At 39.4% G+C, this 23,676-nt stretch overlaps 1 protein-coding gene across 1 annotated transcript in view; it reads right to left on the reverse strand.

Moving 5' to 3' along the window:
- Window positions 1-963: 963 nt before the first annotated feature.
- The window catches only part of LOC113442653 (beta-soluble NSF attachment protein), a 34,877-nt gene continuing 12,164 nt past the window's right edge, over window positions 964-23,676 (reverse strand). Inside the window, exons 3-11 of the mRNA XM_026710363.2 lie at window positions 22,951-23,067; window positions 19,787-19,833; window positions 19,573-19,650; window positions 18,340-18,395; window positions 17,843-17,927; window positions 15,619-15,723; window positions 13,640-13,708; window positions 9,308-9,358; window positions 964-6,677 (exon numbers count right to left, since the gene is read on the reverse strand). Of these exons, the coding sequence (XP_026566148.1) occupies window positions 6,573-6,677; window positions 9,308-9,358; window positions 13,640-13,708; window positions 15,619-15,723; window positions 17,843-17,927; window positions 18,340-18,395; window positions 19,573-19,650; window positions 19,787-19,833; window positions 22,951-23,067 (713 nt within the window). The 3' untranslated portion in view covers window positions 964-6,572. The remainder of the gene's footprint in view (window positions 6,678-9,307; window positions 9,359-13,639; window positions 13,709-15,618; window positions 15,724-17,842; window positions 17,928-18,339; window positions 18,396-19,572; window positions 19,651-19,786; window positions 19,834-22,950; window positions 23,068-23,676) is intronic.

The raw sequence follows: 23,676 nt of genomic DNA on the forward strand, positions 1-23,676 counted from the left end.
TGCACTGTAAGCATTCATGTTTGTCTTCAAAAGTAATGGAACTGCTCTCTACTAAAGGAGGTTTTTTTCACAGCATGCTAAGTGGTCTCTTTGGTGTGAATTCAGCCATTACAGAAGGATCTGTAAGTCATCTAGGTCTTAAAGCAAAACCAGCCACTGTGTTGCAATGTACAGCTACACTGGATTAGGTTGTTATAATTAGAAAGAAATGTAGGGGACACAGTCCTACCTGCTAATTACTAATTTCTGTGCTGAGAGTGTTGAAATGGCATCTGTTCACATTGGTGTGCTATTTCATGCTAAATTAAGATCAGTTTCAGCAAAGGTAATTGAATAAACCACAGTTGGCTGTATTTAGAATACTCTGAAGCTGTTCTTGTTTAGTTTGGTTACTAAATGGTTACTGATTAAACTGTTTCATACAGTACAGGAGGCCAAAAGCTGCTACAACTATTAAAACCATTACATAGCTGCCTCTTAGTAGAGGCTTTTTCATTAACTCAAAATCTACAAAGCTTATGAAGAGAGAAAATGCAATTACAAATGTTGAATGTTTTATGTTGAAATAACTAGCAAGTAACTCCTTTTTTGGGGTCATAAATCATTCCAACTATTGAGTAATTTTTTTCTATTTAGCAAAATAATATGCTAGGCTTGGAATTAAAGGGCAAAATGTGATATGGGGGGAGGGTTGTCATTTGGCATCTGCAGGAAATATCTTAAACCAAACACACATTTTTACATAATCATCTGCAAAGGGCAGTCACATGACTGGAAAAAATCTTAAATTTTGGGGATATACTACTTGCATGCTCCCAATTCCGTTTTGGCCTTCAAATCTGAATCTCTGCACAACTCTGAGAATTATTTGCTAATTGTATTACTAACCATATTGTACCAGCCTAACAATCTGCTATGAAAAGAAAAAATACAGTAGTAATAAAAACACACTTTGTCTTCACAGTGGGTAATAAACAAGTTTAATGACACTGCCAACAATAAGCAATGCAAACAGATGAAATTTTCAGTATATTGAATTACAGCTCCTTCAATTAAAGATGATACCAAGAACTTGGGTGGTTGCAACCTTACGTTCAGAGAGTGTAGTATTTTCCAACTTTTAAGACAAAAATCCAAGAGAATTGACCAAGTGATGCCACTTCCATACCTCATGTTATAAATGACCCATAATGAGTTTGCTATGTGTGCATCCAGGAAAATTTCACAGATTTCTAAACTATATTACCAATGCATTACTATGTATGTTGTGACTAGTCTGTCAGTGACTCTCTTCAACACTAAATATTTCACAACATGGTGGATTTTTATTTGAAATAGATACAAAGCTTACCAGGTGAAACTTTTTGTTGAAACCTAAAGTGATGGTTCTAAATACTGCTAACATTGGCTCATGTCTTTAATCCTGGCACACAAAACATGCAGGTATCAAACAACTGTCTTTAGCTTAAACAAATGGCGTTTGGGAGGAGTGAGCCCAACTAACTAAGCAACGTATACACAAAGACTCAGAACAGGTGAGTGGCACCACAAAGTGAGTTGCACTGGCATTAGCATTCTGGTGGGGAAAAAAGGTTCACACTGCACAGTTTGGGAAAGATCTGTTCAGTACACTGGAGAGAAATCCAAGTTTTGTGCCCATATTGAGCTTAGGAAACAAGCTATTTATTCCAAAAAAATGTCCTGCAGAACTCAAAAAGAGGTTGTTTTGCTTTTGAGTAAACATTTTCCATCAATGAAATGACATAAAATGTGATTTTTCATCAAGATTGGGGCAGTCCAACATGCCCAATGATGTAATTCTAACAAGGTAGAAATAAACGGGAGATGCATCTCTAAACTCATTCCTAGATGGTTCTTCCCCTGCCCCCTCCAGCCCAACTCTGATTGCACAATGCTTTTAGACCAGGGGCGTCAAACTCATTGAGGGCCACATCAGGGTTGTGTTTGACCTCGGGGGGCTGGGGTGGAAGGGCCAGGGTGTGTGCGGCCAGCTTGACACTCCTGTCAGGGGTGTCTGTGGTGACCCAAGTGCTCTGCCAGTGAAAACGGGTTCCCGACCTCTGTTTTCAGCTGCCACGGCCTCCTGCAACCCTCTGCCAGTGAAAATGGGCCCTACCAAGCTGTTTTCAATGGTAGTTGCAGGAGGCTGTGGCAACCGAACACGGAGCTCGGAAGCCCATTTTTGCTGGCAGAAGCACCATGGGCCAGTCCTTTGTTGTTTCCAGGGTGGCCCTGCAGGCCAGATTTAAGTATCCTGGGCGCCGGATCCAGCCCCCAGACCTTGAGTTTGACACTCGTTTTAGACCTTTCCAACATAAGGGATTTCCAAACTACAGAAAAAGATCTTGACTATGTATTAGAATGGTCAAACAAATGGCAACTTCAAATCTCAACAAATAAATGCTCTGTCCTACCTATTGGCAAAAAAAATATATCAGAAAATAAAATACAGGCTGAATAGTCAAGACGTTGTTGATGATCCAAACTCTGTCAAGGATCTTGGAGTACTCATCTCTAATGACCTAAGTGCTAGAGCCCACTGTAACTACATAGCCAAAAAGGCATTAAGAGTTGTTAACCTAATCCTGCATAGATTTTTCTCTGGTAATATCACACGACTAACTAGAGCATTCAAAACATTTGCTAGACCAATACTTGAATACAGCTCATCAGTCTGGAACCCACATTACGTATCTGATATTAACACAGTTGAGAAAGTCCAGAAATATTTCACTCCACTCCTCTACTCGTTGCAGAAGACTTTATGCCACCAGACTTGAAATTCTAGACCTAGAAAACCTAGAACTACACCGCCTTCAGTCTGATCTAAGTATAGTATATAAAATCATACACTGCAATGTCCTACCTGTCAATGAATACTTCAGCTTCAACCATAACTACACAAGAGCAAACGATACAAACTCAAGGTTAATCGCACCAATCTTGATTGCAGGAAATACGACTTCAGCAACAGAGTGGTCAATGTCTGGAATATTCTACCTGACTCTGGGGTTTCTTCCCCAAACCCCAAAAACTTTAACCTTAGACTGTCTACTATTGACTTCACCCCTTTCCTAAGGTCTGTAGGGGGTGTGCATAAGTGCACCAACATGCCTACTGTCCCTGTCCTATTGTTTTTTATTTTTTATTTTTCTTATATGTATCCATGTATTCATAACTAGATTTTTACTTATACCTATTATCTTGTAAACAATTGAAAAAAACAAACACATAAATAAATAAATAAAATAAACTGGAAACCACCAAACACAGATAGTGGTAAGAAGAGAAGTAAGAGCATAATACTGGATTTGCTTTCCAAGGCCAGAGATCTCCTTCTGACCTTGGGAAGCCATCTTTAGCCCCAGCACATGAATAAATTTGAATATAGTGAACACATGGTACAGAAAAGTGGTAGTAACAAAAAGCATTACAAGTAATTTTCAGGGATAACAAAAAAGTTGAGATTAATTCTTCAATCACCACTGAACATCTCCATGATTCATTTGGGAAGAAATAGGAAATAATTTCCTATTCCTTTTTCCTGGGTTTCTTCCCAAGCTAGTTTATAACTATGGTCTCCTTCTAAGCGCTAAGCAGCTCTTGACACTGCTTAGGTCTTTCATATCGGGCCAAGTTGGCTGGGTGCAACCACTTTCTATTTACAGGTAAACCATTAAGCTTCAGCTACCCAAAAACCCCTCTAATATAGTCCTAAACTGCATTAACAGAGATATAGAATCAAAGATTATGCAAAGTGTTAATACCACTTTATTATGCCCTGACAAAATCACACTTGGAATATTGCATCCTGTTTTGGTCGCCGTACTATAAAAAAGATGTTGAGATCTAGAAAGACTAGAGAGAAGAGCAACAAAGGTGATTAGGGGACTGGAGGCTGAAACATATGAAGAATGGCTGCAGGAATTAGATATGTCTAGTTTAATGATTAATGTTCTAATATCTCAGGGGCTGCCACAAAGAAAAGGGGATCAACCTATTCTTCAAAGCACCTGAAGGCAGGACAAGAAGCAATGGATGGAAACTAATCAAGGAGAAAAATAAACCTAGAAATAAGAAGAAATTTCCTGGACAGTTGGAACAATTAATCAGTGGAACAACTTGCCTCCAGAAGTTGTGAATGCTCCAACACTGGAGATTTCTAAGAAGGGATTGGAGAACCATGTGTCTGAAATAGTATAGGGTTTCCTGCTTAAGCAGGGGGTTGAACTAAAAGCTCTCCAAAGTCCCTTTCAACTCTGTAATTATAGCTTAACTAAATAATACATATGTTTGTGCGTCAAGTATAAAGCTAAAAAAATAGCTGTAGGTCAATCTTCCTTCTCCTTACTACAATGCTAGTGAACACATTTTATCTAATGATCTTTCACTGGAACCCTCTTTAAATCTAGACTCATTTCATTTGGGTGGGTTGCAGTGGACTAGGCCCTAAGATAAACCTGTATGGCTTATCATACTATAAATATGTCTTATCTTCCACATCTATTATCCACTGGCTGCCTCTGTTCCTTCTATCATCCATGCTTCACTGCCAATACCATCTGAGAAATACTCTTCTAGCTAAAAGTATAAGATGAACGGAAATTAAGAGTACAAATATTGTTAAAGCTGAAAGTACAGCAGCAACAACATGAGAAAGCCAATGATAAGAACAGGGATATGCCTATTCTGTCCTTATAATAGCGTAGACTTCTTCAGATGACTGTCACCTGCAGAGCTGAGAATTTCTCTCTCTCTCTCTCTCTCTCTCTCTCTCACACACACACACACACACACAGTCTTTGTAAAATACACAGCAAGCTAGGTCAAAGGTCTGATAAAGCAGAAAAGCAGAAGGTAGATCGAATAAGCTGTATGTCTTTATAAATGCCGAAGAAGAGAAAAATTATCTCTAGACTGTTGTGCTGTGCTGATTTTCCCTTTGGGGGAATCTGTATGTAAAGAAGTGTCAACATGTATAGTCTTCTCATCTGCTGTAGTAGTCAGCATTATCATACCAAGCAACCATCACTTCATTCTATGTGGACCAGACATGAGAATAAATAATTTGGATAAACAATCTGTTTCCTATACTTCCTCACTGTTACTTATTTCAGACCCAGATTATTCTGTAGTTTCACATACCTACTGAATTCATATCTACCCATGCACACACTGTGTAGATAAAAATGGCAGGTTTTTTTTTTTACCAGCAACTATTGAAACAATCACATATAGATTCATATTGACAGAAAGTCAACAGTATAAATAGTATTTGATCCAACAATTCCCTGTGTCATTTATCACAAATAAAATATACACTCTCATAGATTTAAAGTATCCCAGTTCAGACAGGCAAGAGGAATGAGCATTTCTGGTGAAAAATATTTTCATTTTTCTTTTCAATTCAACTGGAATTATAATTATATAATTCCAGTTTCCAATCTACTCTCTTGTTTATTACAGATGGTGGATCATTTTTGAAGATACCCTCTAGAGATCAAGCTGGTCTTTATAGTGCAACCCAAAGCATCTTTGCCCAAAATGGGACTTACAAGGCTAACTCCAATCCCATTGTGAAAGTCTACTTCAGACAGTGGGATGAATTGGGCAGCAAGTTGGAGCCCAGTCACTTTGTGACTCCCTGTTGGCGCAGTCACCTCACCACACTTAACAAACAGAGGTCTACTGCTCCAGCTGATTACTGTTCAAACATTGCCTCCTCCAGATCAGGATTGTTGACTGGGCAACAATCACGGGTGCTGTAGGCAGATGACACAGCCATGCTCCAATATGTCATTTTAAGGATTCCCTCAACGACATATTCTGTCACATAATTCTGATGTCCAGGGAAGGCATCTGCAGGAGTGGGAGAAAGGAGGCTAGAAATGGATCCCGAGGCCACCCCTTGGGTCTTATTCTTAATTATGAAACATGACTGAAGCTTCACACAACCTTGTTCCACTGAATCATGCTTGGGATTGCACTGCAAGGACAACTTGTATTTTGGTTACCATCTCAGTGTTATTCAGTGTTGTGACTCATTGTGTTATACCTGTGGTAGTACAAATCACATGTGAACAACATAATATTGGTTAATATCTTAAAATATACAATAAGCAGTGTCCTTTTGTGATGATCCTGTAGTAAACAATGTTGAAAAACACTATTTCTCGGATGTATGGAGTCTCATATCATGAGAATATAATTTGGTATCAGCGTACTGACTGGTTTGAATATGGCTTTCATGAGAACTTACTTCAGAGTTAACTTAAACACAACCCTATGCTCAGTTATGAGGAAGATCCATGAATTTAGTGGGACTTGCCTTTCTGAGTAAACATGCATAAGATCAATTCATTTTCTCTTGAGAAATGAAAAACAATATAAATTCATGTTCACAGTTACAATGAATGAGCCACAACAGGATATTAAATAAGACACCAGTCAATTAAGCAGAAAGCATTGATCATATATTCCATAATGATCCTTGGCCATGACACAGGATATTTCAACAGACAAGTCACAATGCCACACGCTGCACAGACAGTTCACTTTAGGTCCCCATCGGTCTCTCCTTGAATTGACTTTTTAATGCGGAGTAACATGGTTGTGAGCCATTGATCCAAGCGGGATATTGAATCAAATTCTTTAACCTAGTTAAGAGGTAAATGATCAGGTGATGTAGCATCAGCACAGAATTCACGTTTTCTTTGTGTGTGTGTGTGTGTGTGTGATTTTAAGAATTGTGCCCAAGAAGAAAACTATAAATATAGCACCATTGTTTAGTTAGAGGTAAGTAGAAAAAAAATAACCGTACATATTGCAAAACCATTCAACACCACCAACCCACTCGTTTGAGCAGCTTTAAGAATCTGGGGTGAGAAAAACGGCAATGTTTTTCAGCTTCCTTTTTACCTCCCCCTTAGTAGAAGAATTTCCTGCTGCAGGAGGAGTGAGACTGCATCACACCTGTTCTTATGACCACCTAGAATACAAAGCATCCAAGAATAATAATGGGCTATTTGAGGAAGAACAAAATTCGTTTTCTAGCTTTCCCCTCTCAGCAGGGGTGGGATTCAAATTTCTTAACAACAGGTTCTGTGGGAGTGGCCTAATTTGTGGGTGTGGCTTGCTGGCCATGTGACTGGGTAGGCATGGCTTGCTGACTGGGCGTGACTTGGTGGTCACATGACTGTGTGGGCATGGCTTATATGTAAATATTGTAAGTATTTATATAAATATTGAATTTTTTATTTAAAAAGATCAACTTTTACCCAAAATCAGGCAGAGCAGGCAGGCAAATTGAGTTGCTCACAGAATCACAGATTCACTCAGAGATCTACCCTTCTGCAGTCTGCTATCTGAGTCTGCACTGAAAAACAGAAGCTTCAGTTCTAAGGAAGGTTCAACTCTGTTTTTAGATTAGCTAGAAAGCAAGAAATCCAACGATTTCCTGCTTTCTAGCTAATCTAAATCTCTAGTCAGAAAATAAAAGGAAAAATAGCAACTTACCAAAAATTAGGCTAATGTAGGCAAGTTGGATGGTGTGCATGCCAGGTAAGGAGTGAGGGGGCGGGGAGGAGAGGGACAGGACCAGCCAGTGGTCCGATTTGCCAGTTTTCTGAACTGGGCAGAATCATAACAACCGGTTCTATAGAACTGGACTGACCAGGTAGAATTCCAGCCCTGCCTCTCAGCCACCAGCAGGTTGACAAATACCATTATAGACTAACTGCACGCTTACTTACAAGGCTGTTTCCCTATGAGGCTGTAAGTTCTTCTCCCCATTTGACCCTAGATAGCCCAGAAATTAATCAGATGACCCTTAATAACCAGAGAGGAGTATACATGTTCCATTGAGAAAAGACAGCAGAGTATTTCGACACAATCAAGTTTCCATGAAACAAGGAAGCAATTGGAAATGGATCTCCCAACATGTCCGGCCCTACTTTAGCACTGAATTTATTTATTTATTTATTCCATTTATTTAACTTATTCAGAAAATTTAAATACCAAGGCAAAGTATGATGATATCGTCATCAAAATATTACCGTGTTTCTCACAATATAAGGCCGGGCCTTATTTTATTTTGACCTCCGAAAAAATGGCTAGGCCATCTTTTCGGGGGTGAATTAATTTCCTCCCCCACCTAGAGCAGCGCATATGCAGGCCGTCCTCCCCACCTTCCGACAGAGTCCCCAGCGCTTGGGGGCATGGCGTGTGTCCCCACCTTAGGCGTCTTTTGGTTGCTACCCGGCAGTAGCCACTTCGATCGGACGTAGAAGCGGCTCGGGCGAGCACACACACACACTCTCCTCGCCATGAGGCTGTTTCTATCGGCCGATCGAAGTGGCTGGTGACTGCACTTGGGGAGCTTCCATCGCCTGAAAGAGACTGCCTAAAGGCGAGGGGACACAGGCAGCCACACCACGCCCTGAAGCAGCTGGGGACTCTGCCTTTGGGGAGCTTTCGTCGGCCGGTAGAAGTGGCCTCACGGCGAGGGGAGTGTGTGTGTGTGTGTGCTTGCCCTGAGGCCACTTCTACTGGCCAATCGAAGTGGCTGGTGACTGCACTTGGGGAGCATCCATTGCCCGAAAGAGACTGCCTAAAGGCGAGGGGACATGGGCAGCCATGCCACGCCCTGAAGCAGCTGGGGACTCTGTCTTCGGGGAGCTTCTATTGACTATCGGGGTATTCTAGCCTAGGCTACCTGCAGGGCACTCCTAAAGACAAGTTTTCTCCCCACTCACCCCCACCCTTCCCCCCCATTTCTCTTCACCTCGTGTAGTTCTAACAAATGATGTGAGAAATGGCGGGGAAATGCATGGTTTAAATAGGCCTAAATTTTGGGGGGTGGGGCTTAATTTCACCTCATGCCTAGAAATCATGCTGGGCCTTCCTATTGGTGGAAGCCGTATTGTCGGAGAAACACAGTATACATAAACCTCTCATTTCAAGTTCTACAAGTCAAATGAGTTAGATTCAAATCAAATTAGCTCCCTTGAAATCAGTGAAACAAGTTAATCATAATTTCAAAGCCAACTGCTTTCAGTATAAACTAAATTTTACAGAGGGTGCATCTGATACCGATTTAACTAAGACCTACTGAATTCCAACTAGATGTACATCAGGTTAGACTGTTATCGATGCTTCTGTTGCTTGATTGTACCAGTTGCCTGGTTATGTTTCAAAAATGCTCATGAGACAAAAAGTTGATTTTTTTCTGATCTGAAACGGTGCAAATGTAATTGGTGTAATTTCATTAAAATAAAGGTCTACTTACTGCTTCAGTGTATGCTTCGCTATTTTGTTCTTCATGAGCTTCCAGTAATTTCTAGCAAGACAATATAACAAGGTTACCAGCAAAAATGATCTTCTTATTACAATTTTTATGAAGGATAAGTATGTGAAAGAACTCCATTTATATTCTCTACAAGTGAAAAACCCCGATGCATTATGTGACGAGACTTTTTATAAAATATCTAATTATTGAGAGCCTTCAACTAGAAAAAGCCATTAATATCCAAATCTTTTCTCCCCAGTCCTATTCAGACCATCAAATCTTGTATCTTGCTAAAGTGCTTGCAGTTACTCCCACACAGGGGTGGGATTCTGCCAGTTTGGACCGGTTTGGGCAAACCCCTAGCTCCGATGATCAGCTGGCTCTAAACTGGTTCGCTCTGACAATCATGTGGGCCTGCCCGCCCCTGCGCTGCACTCACCTATATCTGCTCAGCTGATTCGCGCGGCAGAGCAGATTGCCGTGCCTCAGCTGTGTTACTTCCCCAAAGTAACACTGAAGGGAAGTAGTTTTGGAAGCTGTGCATGTTTGCAGAGCACGCGCGAAGCGCGCGTTTAGCGAACCGGTTGTTACACCGGCAGCATCCAACCACTCTTAACCTACATTCATGCCAATGAACACATAACATAGCCCTATGGTATGGTCTGTCTGTCTGCCTATCCATCTATCTATATCTGTTTATCATCTATTTCTATCTATCTACCTACCTACCTATATCTATCTATCCTCTATCTCTATCTATCTATCTATCTATCTATCTATCTATCTATCTATCTACCTATTTATCTTATCATCTACCTACCTATCCCCATCATCATCTACTTTATCTCACTTTTAATTCTTAGATTGATAAAAAAAATCCTATAAAACTTTAATATTTTCCTCAGCTAATCCCCATTTTACTTGCAATGGAATAGTGCAAATGTACTTCAGCTATCTTATCTTTAAGCAGTTCATAACCATCATAACTTCCCTTTGAACTAAGGATTTCTGTCTATTGGATTCCTCCTATTACTTCTTTAGGCTTGTTGAAACCAGAACTTCTGAAATCTCTAGTATGCATGTTCAATTATTCTCCAATTTCTCTTTCCGTAGTACTCTGAGCAAGAGGACAAGTTCATTTCCTTTTAAGGTCTTCACTGTTTTTATTTCTTCAGCTCATTCCTATTGTTTAGAAACAGATACTGTATAAAAGAGCTGATAGCAATGGCACTTCTTCTAACTTCTGAAAAATGAATCGGACAGCAAGATCAATGAAGCATTATTGGCATTTTCTTGTATTGGCTGTTAGCTTTGAATAAATATCCATATACAGGTGAAACTTGAAAAATTAGAATATCATGCAAAAGTTCATTTATTTCAGTAATGCAACTTAAAAGGTGAAACTAATATATGAGATAGATTCATTACATGCAAAGCAAGATAGTTCAAGCTATGATTTGTCATAATTGTGATGATGATGGCTTACAGCTCATGAAAACCCCAAAGCCACAATCTCCGAAAATTAGAATATTACATGCAATCAATAAAACAAGGATTGTACATAGAACAATAGCGGACCCCTGAAAAGTATAAGCATGCAGATGTACTCAGTACTTGGTTTGGGCCCCTTTTGAAGCAATTACTGCCTCAATGAGGCGTGGCATGGAAGCTATCAGCCTGTGACACTGCTGAGGTGTTATGGAAGACCAGGATGCTTCAATAGCAGCCTTCAGCTCTTCTGCATTGTTCGGTCTCATGTCTCTCATCTTTCTCTTGGCAATGCCCCATAGAGTCTAAATGGGGTTCAGGTCAGGCGAGTTTGCTGGCCAATCAAGCACAGTAATCCCACAGTCATTGAACCAGGTTTTGGTGCTTTTGGCAGTGTGGGCAGGTGCCAGGTCCTGCTGGAAAATGACGTCAGCTTCCCCATAAAGCTTGTCTGTGGAAGGAAGCATGAAGTGCTCCAAACTCTTCTGGTAGATGGCTGCGTTGACCTTGGACTTAATGAAGCACAGTGGACCAACACCAGCAGATGACATGGCTCCCCAAATCAACACAAACTGTGGAAACTTCACACTGGACTTCAAGCATCTTGCAGTGTGTGCCTCTCCCTTCTTCCTCCAGACTCTGGGTCCTTGGTCTCCAAATGACATGCAAAAGTTGCTCTCACCAGAAAAGAGGACTTTGGACCACTGAGCAACAGAGCAATTCTGTTTTTGTTAAGCCCAGGTAAGACACTTCTGATGTTGTTTGTTGTTCAGGAGCAGCTTGACAAGAGGAATATGACATTTGAAGCCCATGTCCAGGATCTGTCTGTGTGTGGTGGCTCTTGATGCACTGACTCCAGCCTCAGTCCACTCCTTGTGAAAGTCTCCAACACTTTTGAATGGCCTTTTCCTGACAATCCTCTCCAGGCTGCGGTCATCCCTGCTGTTTGTGCACCTTTTTCTTCCACACTTTTCCCTTCCACAGAACTTTCTATTCATGTGCTTTGATACAGCACTTTGGGAACATCCAACTTCGTTTGCAATTACCTTTTGAGGGTGTCAATGATGGTTTTCTGCACAACTGTCAGGTCAGCAGTCTTTCCCATGATTGTGATTCTTACTGAACTAGACTGAGAGATCATTTAAAGGCTCAGGAACCCTTTGCACGTGTTATGGCTTAATTAGCTGATTAGAGTGGGACACTTTAAGCCTAGAATATTAAACCTTTTCACAATATTCTAATTTTCAGAGATTGTGGATTTGGGGTTTTTATGAGCTGTAAGCCATAATCATCTCAATTATGACACATCACGGCTTGAACTATCTTGCTTTGCATGTAATGAGTCTATCTCATATATTCGGTTCACCTTTTAAGTTGCATTACTGAAATAAATGAACTTTTGCACAATATTCTAATTTTTTGAGTTTCCCCTGTACTTAAGGATTCCCATAATTATGATGCCCTTCTTTTCTTTGGTGTCTCTAAATACTAGAGGAAGACATTTAGCAGATCTTCCAAATGGATTGTCTATTAGTAATACCTCCCAATCTTCCTAACATCTTTGGTGCTTCCTTTTCTTGTGTTTTCACAAAAATGCTTTTGACTGGAGCCTCAAACTTAAATACCTGAATCTCAATATATATGGGCGCTGTTTTCACATATGCCACTCTTTCTTCCCTTCTGTCTGGCCTATTCCTTTTGAATAGTTTTATGCTTCAATCCCTGCATTTCACTTACAAGTTTCGTCCATCTGGTTTAGCAATGCCTCCTAAATTATATTTGCCTTCCTGCATTCAAAATTTTGCTTCCTCCTGTTTCCCTATGCTATGCATTTATAGAGCCACAATGGAATCCTTGGCTCACATGACTTGACATTTAAGACAGCTATTTGTTTGAGTCGGTATAGGTTGTAGGGTCCCCTGCTTGGGCGGGGGGTTGGACTGGGAGGCTGCTGATGTCCTTTCCAACTCTGATACTCTGTCCTGTTATTTCTCTATGATCATGTGTATCCACCCCATCAAGCCCCCACAAAAGTCTGAATGGTAGTAGGATCTCCTGCCACGGGCAATGGGTTGAGAAATAGAAGACCTCCAAAGTCCCTTCCAACCCTTCTATTCTGTGTTCTATATCCTGTCTTGTTTCTATGTGCTCATTATTAAGCGATTCTCCATCCTAACTACTCTTCCCAATCCCAGCATTTCTAGACTGTAGCCCAACTCTAGCTAGAAGTCCCCCATTTCAGAAACGCAACCCAGTGAATCCAAATCATTGTCACCGGCACTATCTGTGTACCCCGTTGTCCATTTAAAGCATTCTTTCTTTGACAGGAAAGAGTGAAGCAAACAGCAACTGTCCCTCCAACATAACTTTTCAAAAACTAGTGCCTTGTAGTATCTTTAAGCCTATGTGATGCATTCCCATGTGTATTACTAGCATGGGAAATTTGTTAGAGGAGCTAAAGAGTCTTGGGAATTCTTCCACCATGTTCCAAAAGAAGAGCATTGAAAATAATCAGCTTCTTTATGTTTTATAAGATCTTTTAGGGAATGGTTTCATCCATTTTAAGAGTTCCAGTGGAATAATGAGAGATGATCTGCCTCCTGACTTGCAGGGATTTGAAATCAGCCTGAAACATACTCCACATAGCTAATTTTTAAGTCGGACCAAGAAATAACTGGTTACTTTTTAACATGTAAATTGGGATGGTCATTCTTCCTCTCTTTTCACAGTGTGACCATAATCCTTCATCACTGTTTCATAAATATAATACTTCTAACGAAGACTAGCAATTATCCATCAATTATGTTTTCAACACAATTTAAAAAAGTATGTTGTTTCACTTACTTTCAATAATTTACATTCCCTTGAATCTGTGAAGGCTGGGAACATTTCTTCATATTTCTCAAGAGCCAGCTGAAAAATAACAACTGCGTTTACTTCATATCAAACAGTGTTATCTCATAACAGATGTTTTCTCAGAAAACTAGCCAACTCTGCCATGTTGAATAGCCATTCGACACCATGACATACACAGGTTAGGCTCAAAACAAAGTCACGTGTTTTGATGAATCTGAGTGGCTGCATGCCTGCCTTTTGTACGGTGACAAATTGAGGTATTTTAGGATTACACTAAACCACATTTAAGAAGAGAAAACCTCCCAATATGTTTTTCAGAAATGGAACTGCATGACATGTTCTTCACTTGAGGAATAACAGGGAAGAGAATGTCAGCTACACTAGGTGGACCGGATCAGATCCACATGAATGTTAACATTATTTTTGTTGAGAGTGGCTATAATAACAGAATCTTGCAGATCTGATTGTGCTGAACCTCCTCTTTCTGCTTATATTTCAATGAATTAGGGAGGTGTTCATCTGAGCTGCCTCTGAATACTATAGAGTATAACTATTGTGGACTTAAAATATGTTTCACCCCTCATCACTTTGATAAAAAAAACTTTCCATATATCTCTGTCAAGGCCACCTTTCTTACTCCCTACAGAGAGATTGCTTAAGCCCATCCCATCCCACAATTAGTCCATTAGAAGTCACTCAAGCAAGCTGCCATTTTCTGCTCAGAAAAAATACTATGAAGTCCATATTTACAGCTTAGGTTGAGTTCTGTCTGTGTATCTCCTGCACAGCAGGTAAATTGATTCTCAACTTGCTATGAACTGCAATTCTTGCAAAATGCAGCACTATGTGAATATTATTTGCATTGCACATTGGTATTAGATTGGAAGATTCCATAAAGTAATAGTGATACAAACATCTGCAATGGTCAAACACGAGGCTTTCAGCATATTCAATTGATTTCAGCAAATATGGCCTTGCTGTCAATTCCAACATATATTGTCTGAAATAATGAAAACATGGAACATTGTTTTTGAATAATGAATAAAACAAATATTTTATACTGAATTCAAAACTATGGGTCCGTAGTTGCAAATGACAACTCTGGTTCTAACAGGCACATAATGTGATGACTCAGAGTGTAACACAAACATAACAAAATCCAAAACATAAATAAATGTCCTTTAATGCCTCCAACTTGGCCCCACTGTTCAATAATTCTCATTTGGAGATAAAACGTACTCAAAAATAGTCTTCAAAAGAAAGCAATACAGTCCAAATTTAATGAGCAGATAGAGGTGAAATAAAAAACCAAACAAACTACAATGATGAAATTTCCACAATGGAACAGGAGAAGTATTTACCAAATTCAAGGAGATAACAAGACACAGTCTGTTGGAAGGATGCCAACCAAGATAACCTCAAACCAAAAGAAAACACGCTTTGTCTCCAGCGTTTGCCAGAACGCAGGTCCAAACTCTTATGCAGTTCTCACACCTGCAGCCCATGAAGAGGATCAAGGCCTCTCCTCCCGAGGAGACCATGTCTCTCCCTTATCCTCTCCTCCCTGTGTGCCCTAGGGGATGGGCCTGGGTCCTCCTCTGACTGCTCAGCCGGCCTCTGCCCTTCCCCAGCCTCCACCACAATCTCTGGAGCCACATTTCCACTCCCTGTCGGCTGTTCCTCCTCTCCCTCAGAGTCAGTCTCCACCAGGGGCATGACACATAAAATTGTCAGCTAAGTCATATGGCAAGTCTACAAAGCAATCTTTATCGTTCTTGTGGGATTCCTATGTTTAACTAGGAACATACAGAAAGAGTATTCAGATTAGAAAGCAGAACTTCTGTGATTTCATGCAATAAGAGCAGGCGTTATTGATAATATATAACTAATAAAATATTTTGTTTATTCTTAGGATACTATGGCATTCTGATCTCTATAATTGTAGTACATAAAAAAATTGCACTAACCTTTGCGTTCAACTCATCGACAATAAAGTGACATAAGGCTGCTTTAAAGAAGTAGTCCTTTGCACTGTGCTTGAGCAATGGATTATCCATTGTACTTGTAGCAACCTAGGGAGATAAAAATTACATTTATAGTTGAGAAAGTATGAGAAAAAAACAGAACATGGTTGAAAACAATATTTTAGTTCCTCAAGAATCCCTGTTCTCATATTTGATATTTTCCCACTATATATTTTCCTACAAAAGGACCTATTTTCCAAAGTTTCCAAATGTCACATTGTTCCTTAAATTTCTTGGTAAGACCTGGCATTACAAATACTTTTTAAATTTTATAATACATTTTCCAAACAAGAGGGATTTGCATATATTGAATCTCATGCACATTATTCTTTGGCAAAAGTTCAACAATCAACAGAAATCTTCAAGCATTTCATCCTAGCCAGGCATTCTTATCACATGATCACTTAACATTCATAGTAGTAACTTACAAACTAGATATTAAAGCAGTTTGTAAGGGTAAATGGATTTTTAAGATTTTAAATAATTCCAGAAAGTTTTAAATATTGGAAATGGGGCTGCAATCACTTTATTGCTGAAAAAGCAGAAAGGCTACTAGTGTTTGACAATGCACCAGGCTTAATTTTGGAATATAAATCACCAACAGTGCCTACAATGAAGATTAATTACAAGTCTCCCAGTGCAATTAAAAGAAGAAGAATTTCAAGTTAATGTACCAATCCTCAAGAGAACAAATTTTGGAACTCCAAAATCAAAATGGAAATTGACAATGCTGACATATTTATTTTAAAACTCATATTGAAGAAGCTCTTGAGAAAAGGGGAAGTTTATATTTATTTAATAGACATTCTGAAGAAGAAAAGGGTCTTGTTTTAGAAGATCAAGCTGAAGGCAGTGACTTAAATTTAACAAGTTCACTAGGGTTAGGATGGATTTTTTATTGGTTTACCATACTGTATGTAATTAAAAGAACATTCCAATATATTATTTTTTGCTTATAAAGTAGGTTTGAAAATGGGATGAATAGATAACTGTTAAAATGTGTAAAATATTATTGAAATTAAATTTGGAATGTATTTATATTCAAGAGGAAAAGGGAAAGAAAAAGAAGTTATTGATTTTGGGTTTTTTTTTAATATATAATGCTTGCATAATTCCAAAAAATTGCGAAGTATTATTGAAAGTGAATGTTAAAGTATGCATATCAAAAGAAAGTTTTAAAGCATCAAAAGTAATTGATTTTAGTTATGAAGATGAAATTTCTTAAGAAAAGTTTAGAATCTTAAAAATGAATATTAAAGTTTTTTTCCCTTTAAGGTTAAAGAATTTGAAAGATTATATAGATTTTTGTTAACATAAATGTTGATAGTTTAAACAGATCAATAAGTGTAAATAGAAATATCTATCATTTCCCACAACTGGAGAAAAAACTGGATTTGGTTAAGAAGGCTAATGTAAACTGCTTTAAACAAAGAGATTTGATTTGGTCTTGTTTCTTTTTGGTATATCGCTTCTGGTTTTTATGCTTGAAATAGGAAAAATGAAATATAGAATTTAGTTTGAGGATTTAATCATTTTATAGTTATAGAACTGGCTTGTAATAATGATTGTAAAAAGTTGAGATTGTAAATGTATTAGTATTATACTGTTTGGAAAGAGTCAGAAGTCAAAATCTTTTGCAATGATCTATAGGTCAGGTGTAGGATGAGGGTAAAAGTTTGTTCTCTGAGCTTGTGGGTTAGTTTCTGAACATTTCATTACCAGGCTAGGCAACATCTTCAGCAGAGTTTAGTGAATGTCAGTATCAATGTTCTGTTTATAAGGTCTTCAGGTGCGGGTGTGTCAAGTGAGGATCTGTCTCACCTGTCACAAGTCCCTCACCTGGAGGCCTTATAAACAGAAAAATACTGACAATGACATCCCCTAAACTCTGCTGCAGATATTACCTAATCTGGTAATGAAACATTCAGAAACCTACCCACAAGCTCAGAGAATGAACCTTCACCCACATCAACATCTTTCTCTCTCCTCTTTTATCATTTTTTTAATCCTGTATTCCCCCCTCTTTTTAATATTTATTTTCATTGCATTTTATGCTGTAATAATAAACCTTACTACAACTTCCTTTCTTTAAAAAAGGTTAGTGCCTTAATTAATATGCCTCTGATTTATACTTCTGCTTTAACAAACCAAATAGTAGCATACCTACCTGTTCAAAAATTTCAGTCGCTTTCTGATATTGCTCCAACTGAGCAGCATATCCAGCTACCTTCAGCAGACACTTGTTGGCAGAGCTAGAAGCAAACGGCATAATGAGCTGAAGATCACAGAAATACAGGTAAGAAGATCAAAACGTACCCCTGTCAGGTGGCACTCTGGCTAAAAGGATCTGATCTATCTGAGTTAAGATTCATTTTGTTGCTATTCATACAGAGCCTTCTTCTGATATATATCTGTTCTCGCTAGCCAATTTTCAATTATCATGAGAATAACATTTCTGAACTGTGCATTTTAACATCACGATTGTCATGCAAACAGAATGCCAAACCAAAAGTTGTTTTAGGATCTGAACGTTCTTTTAAAGTGTTAAGTGAGGGAATCATGAAACTTCATGTCATAGTCACATAAGAAAAACAAAACAAAACAAAATAGAATGAATACAGAGTTAGACAATCAGCACTACGATTATCTTTTATGGAAACTTGCCTGTTAGATTCTTCCCCTTTGTAATAGTCTGCAGATTGTTCATAGTGGGCGATGGCCTAAAAAGAATTCAGCATATCCATTTTCAACATTATACTTTGACATTGTAGTGATAGATTAGATAGATTCAGGCCATTTCATTACTGTGTTACTGTAGGGCTTTACAACATTTTCACAGTATCGCCCAGCCATCCCTGGAGTGAGATAAAACCTGTCCACACCACATTTAAGATGTTAAGATGCTAACACCATCCAAGTTGGGTAGTGTTAGCAAGTTTATAGGAAATGCATGATCAAAATGTTGTCATGCCCCTGTCGGAGTCTGAATCCGAGGAGGAAGATGTACAGCTGACAGGGAGTGGGAGCGTGGCTCCATTGGCTGTGGAGGAAAAGCAAAGTCCAGCTGGGCAGAGCAGGGAAGAGGTAGAACAAGGGAGAGGGAGTTCAGAGGAAGACCCAGGCCCGCCCCCTCTTCATTCTAGGGCACGCAGGAAGGAACGGAGAAGAGAGCAATTTGGGATGCGTTGCTTACGGAGAAGGAAAGGGCTCTGATTAGCCATACCTAGGAATGAGAGTTTAAAAGAAATGCATGCTGAGTCTGACAGCTGTTGGGAGCAAATGTGAGTTTATCTTGTGTTGACTTTGTTTATCTGTGTTCCTGGTGTCTTCTCAACCATGTTGAGTTATTGCCGTGCCTTCACTTCTGGACTTCTTGCTCCTGCCCTGTCGGACTACTTACCTCATTTTGCCTTGATTGGACTTATGGTTACAGTTTTGTGTTGACCACGTTTTGGGCTTGATTCTCTGCAGCCAAAGGCTGTTCCTGGGAGAGTTTTTCTCCAGCCAGAGAGTAACCAGAACACTGGAGGCAAAGTTGGAGCTAATTTAGGAACTCCTGCTGATTATCCGTAGTGCCTTTGTGCCATGCCCCAGGTCGTCACAGGTGTTATTTTTCAAAACGAACGGGAAACTTTTCACATATACACATATGAAAATATTCCTTTCCTATGTCGTTCACTATACATCCACACAGTGAGAGAATTGATGAGTTAAATCCAAAAGTCATGCTCAGTGATCACCAGGGCCTTTCATTTAGCGGAAGAAAACACATTTGGACAATAGCCATGAAACCTGAAGTGATGGGCTTCCTCAGTACTTCCAAATTTAATGGCACCTCAGCAAAGTACGCCCAGGAATTAAACCCAAGCCCTTTCAGATAAACACACATTGGCTTACCTTTTCAATGTCCACCAGCTCGGATTCATAAATCTCTGCAATAGTAATGTGATGCTTGGCAGCAATAGTAAATCGGCCCTGAGAAGAGAAGAATTTGGCCCAGTGTGAAAGAGGGCAAGCAATGAATACAAACTGAATGCAATTTGAATTTATGACAACACCAATAGGAAAGGTTGTAAATTGGAATCCCAACCTAGCACTTTGGGTGTCTTACCATGTCTGTATAAATATCGATGGCAGCATTTAAGCAGTTGATAGCCTCTGCATTGGATGCATTTGGAGGAAAACAATGAATACAATCAACTCAGGCATCCAAACATAATCATTTTATTAGTGCAAGAAAGTGGACGGTTTGTACCAGCACATTCAACAACTAGATTCTCAGCTATTTTTCTATGCAAGATCTGGTGAAGACAAAACCTCTTCACCTTTTCCTGCCAGCATTGCAGACTGCAGATTTATAGGATCTTTCTTTCTTTCTTTCTTTCTTTCTTTCTTTCTTTCTTTCTTTCTTTCTTTCTTTCTTTCTTTCTTTCTTTCTTTCTTTCTTTCTTTCTTTCTTTCCTTCCTTCCTTCCTTCCTTCCTTCCTTTTTTTCTTTCTTTCCTTCCTTTCTTTTTTTCTTTTTCTCATTCATTCATTCATTCATTCAATTTGTTTATGATGAAGTTTCCAAGTCCACCAAGTGGAAACTGATGCAAAAACATACATCAGAGTGAAGGAATTGTGCATTCAAAGCTCTATTTTGAGTGCTGAGGAGGAATAAATCTCATAGTCTTTCTACATACAGAAACACTCCTAGTTATTCCTACCTCTCTTTATTTCATGGCTTAGTTTTGGGCAACAGGAGGACACAGAATGGGGAGTGAGAAACTACAGTATATTTACTGTCCCATTCACTGCAAATCATGGAGAAGTCAGTAGTCAAATCCAGGCCTACCCTTTACCCATCCCTACTCTGCTCTGCTCTTGTTCCTATACAGTAACACTTTTAAGGAATTGATGCTCTGGTGTGATACAGATTTCTAGTTTCTAGAGTTTCTCTAGAAAGCAAGGTAGTCCTTGCTTAATGACCAATTGCTTAGCAATTGTTTGAAATTATGATGGATCTCCCAAAAGGTATAGTAGTTACAAGCAGTGGGGGAGATTCTACCAGTTCGGCCCGGTTCGGGAGAAGCGGTAGTTACAGTGATGACTTGGCCCCGCCCATTCTCTCCGCCCTATTCTGTCCTTAATTTCTGGGGTTTTCAGCTCAGCTGTTTGGTGTGGCACAGCGGATCGCGGCGCCTCAGCTGATTTACTCACTGGGACTGCAGCAGAAGCTAAGTTTTAGAGCTGAAAAAGCAGCATTTTTCAAACACTGTGTGCACATGCGCGCGCATGCTTCACCAAACCGGTTGTTACACCAGTTGGATCGCACCCCTGCTTACAAGCCAATTTAAACATTCAGGTGGCTGCACCACTACCACTCCCCGCCACCAAGTCACACAAACACATTTTGGGTACTTGGAATCTGGCTCACCTTTATGCAGCCACTTGCAGCATCATGTAGTCAAAGACTGAAATTTTCAACACTGTTTTGCCAGTTTTCAGTGTTTACTTCTTTAAAGAAGAAGGAATGGCAAAATCTGGAGCAGAGTGAACAGAGGGATCGGCCTAGAATCCCTATATAGGCCCAAAGTCTAAGTCCCTTTGAATGCCATTGTCCGTTGTCTAACTCTAATCAGGTTCTTAAGAGTTAGTTGAGAAGGTTCATGTACATAGGCTTTTAGTAATAAATCAGCTTAATGGAACTTTCACATGTGGACCTGGTCTTTTGCAACTGAGAGTTACCCGCTTAATGACCACAATCACCATAATTCAGTCTCAGTTATGATAGTAAGTTGAGGACTACCTATAGGTCATTGGAAAGGACTGTTTGGTAAACTCAAAGGGACCTGAGATCTCCAATCCCATGACTGGAGACACCTGCAGGAATTTGACCCCTGCCTTCCAGCCCTTGGGTCTTTCCATCAGAATTTCTGGGTTTAAAAAAAACCCTCTTTATCTTTCAATTGAAGATGCGAGTGTATGGCACTTCTTGAATCACAGGCAGAAGTTTTAGCATGTGATCATTCATTCATTGTGATTTTGACTGTTTCTATTGTGTCCGAGTTCTTTTCCTGATCTTTTTAAATGGTATCAAGTTTTATAGTTGCTGTTATTCTATAACCACGAGAATGCCCAATTCCATATTCAGAACAGGGAGAAAACAGACAGCGAAAGGTAACTATCATGTATAAATCCAGTTTAGATTAGAGGTTTAATATAAGTAAAAGACATGTACGTTAAACAGCTCTGTCCAACCAGTTGCCCTCTATGTTTTACCACTACAGCTCTTGAAATTCCAACACAATAAATCCCAAAAGCCCAGTATAACCACAAGTGAGTTATGACCATAATGGAGTCTGCTCCTAGTGGTTGTAACTTGTGACAGTGGTAAAACTGATTTTATGACCTTTTTTGTAGTGGTCATTAAATGAACACCACCATGATCAAATGAACACTGCGGGTATTAAGCAGATCAATGGTTTGCTGCTGAAATGCCGACTTTCAGCAAAGACCTCATAAAACACAGTCATGTGACTGCAGGACACTGCAAATGGCTGTAAATGTGCAAACGGTTGCCAAGTGACTGAAGTGTGGTCACATGACTATTGGGCGGGGAATGATCATCAGAACTTTGAATTCATAAGTCCTCTCCCTGGTAGAACCGTTGGAACTTCAAACAGTCACTAGCGACCAATCGTATGTCAAGAACTACCTGTTGAAATATGCATGATAATGTTATGAGCAAATTAATGTTTATATATGTAACATATACATCCAAAATTATATCTCTCATTAATCTCAAACTTCTTCTTAATTTCCCATACTGATCTTTTTAATCCTATAATTAAACCGTCAACAACTCATGAACTGGCAGGACAAAGTTAATGATCAGCAACATACTTTGGCGTACATTAGCCAAACAGATTTAGCTTAGTGTGGGGAGAGGGAAACCACACAAGCATTTTTCTTAATCACATTCAAGCTGAAAAAAAAATTGGCAAGACATACACTATATTATACATATATCTCTACTCACACCATTATCCCATCATGCTAATAATAACCATGCTATAATGTGAATCAGTATTGGTACAGCACTCCATTGATCTCAAAGCTCTTTAGAAGCTTTCAGGATTATTTATGTTGATCTGAACAATAGAGTTTGTTGTTTTTGTCCGGAGCTTTTATTTCTTTTAACACATCCTTATCACCAGAAATGTTCCTATCTATCTTGCTTACCGAGAAGAAACATCACGAGGAGGCCACTTCACCCCCCAGTACACCTTACCTTGAGGATCTGCCTTTTTGTAAGCGTTCCCCGCATCAACGAAACAGGTGGCTGAATCGTGTTTACTCTGCAGCTGCATGTGGAGTTTTGCTGCTTGACAAAAGGCATTCCCTGCAGCTGAGAGAGAAACAGAGCAGCATTTTGACATCCAAAGTAGCCATTTGAACCAGAAACCAGCACTTTCCCCCAATTCTCTCTCAAAAAAAGAATTTAAGGAACTGCTGCTGAAAATCTACCAACGGGTGCCTATATTGGGGTGGATCCTGACATTATTTCCACGTTTCCCTATCTGCTTCAGCCACGTGGTTGCTCAATTCAGCCACAGTGCTTTAAATCCTCTCTCTTGAGATTATCAGTTTCTCCAACTAAATGGAAGGAAAATAGGAGGCATTGTTCAGCCTTTTCCTTTCGGCCAGAATTTTAAGTGGACGAAAGTAAAGTTGTGGTTTGGCTACATGGAGATTCCATTATTTAGATCAGTGGTTCTCAACTTTTATGAATCCATGGCTTAATATTGAAGAGAACAGTCATTTCTGTAGCGCATTAGAAACAGAACAGAACAGAATAGAAGTAGGGCAGAGCAGAGCAGAGCAAAATAGAATTCTTTATTGGCCAAGAGTGATTGGACACACAAGGAATTTGTCTTTGGTGCATCAGCTCTGAGTGTACATAAAAGCTGTAATCTTGATCATAGGCATCAAAAAAATATATTCATCATAAATCATA

The sequence above is a fragment of the Pseudonaja textilis genome, chromosome 1, assembly GCF_049901715.1.
Source record: "Pseudonaja textilis isolate UNSWEBS1 chromosome 1, rPseTex1.2, whole genome shotgun sequence".
NCBI lineage: Eukaryota > Metazoa > Chordata > Lepidosauria > Squamata > Elapidae > Pseudonaja > Pseudonaja textilis.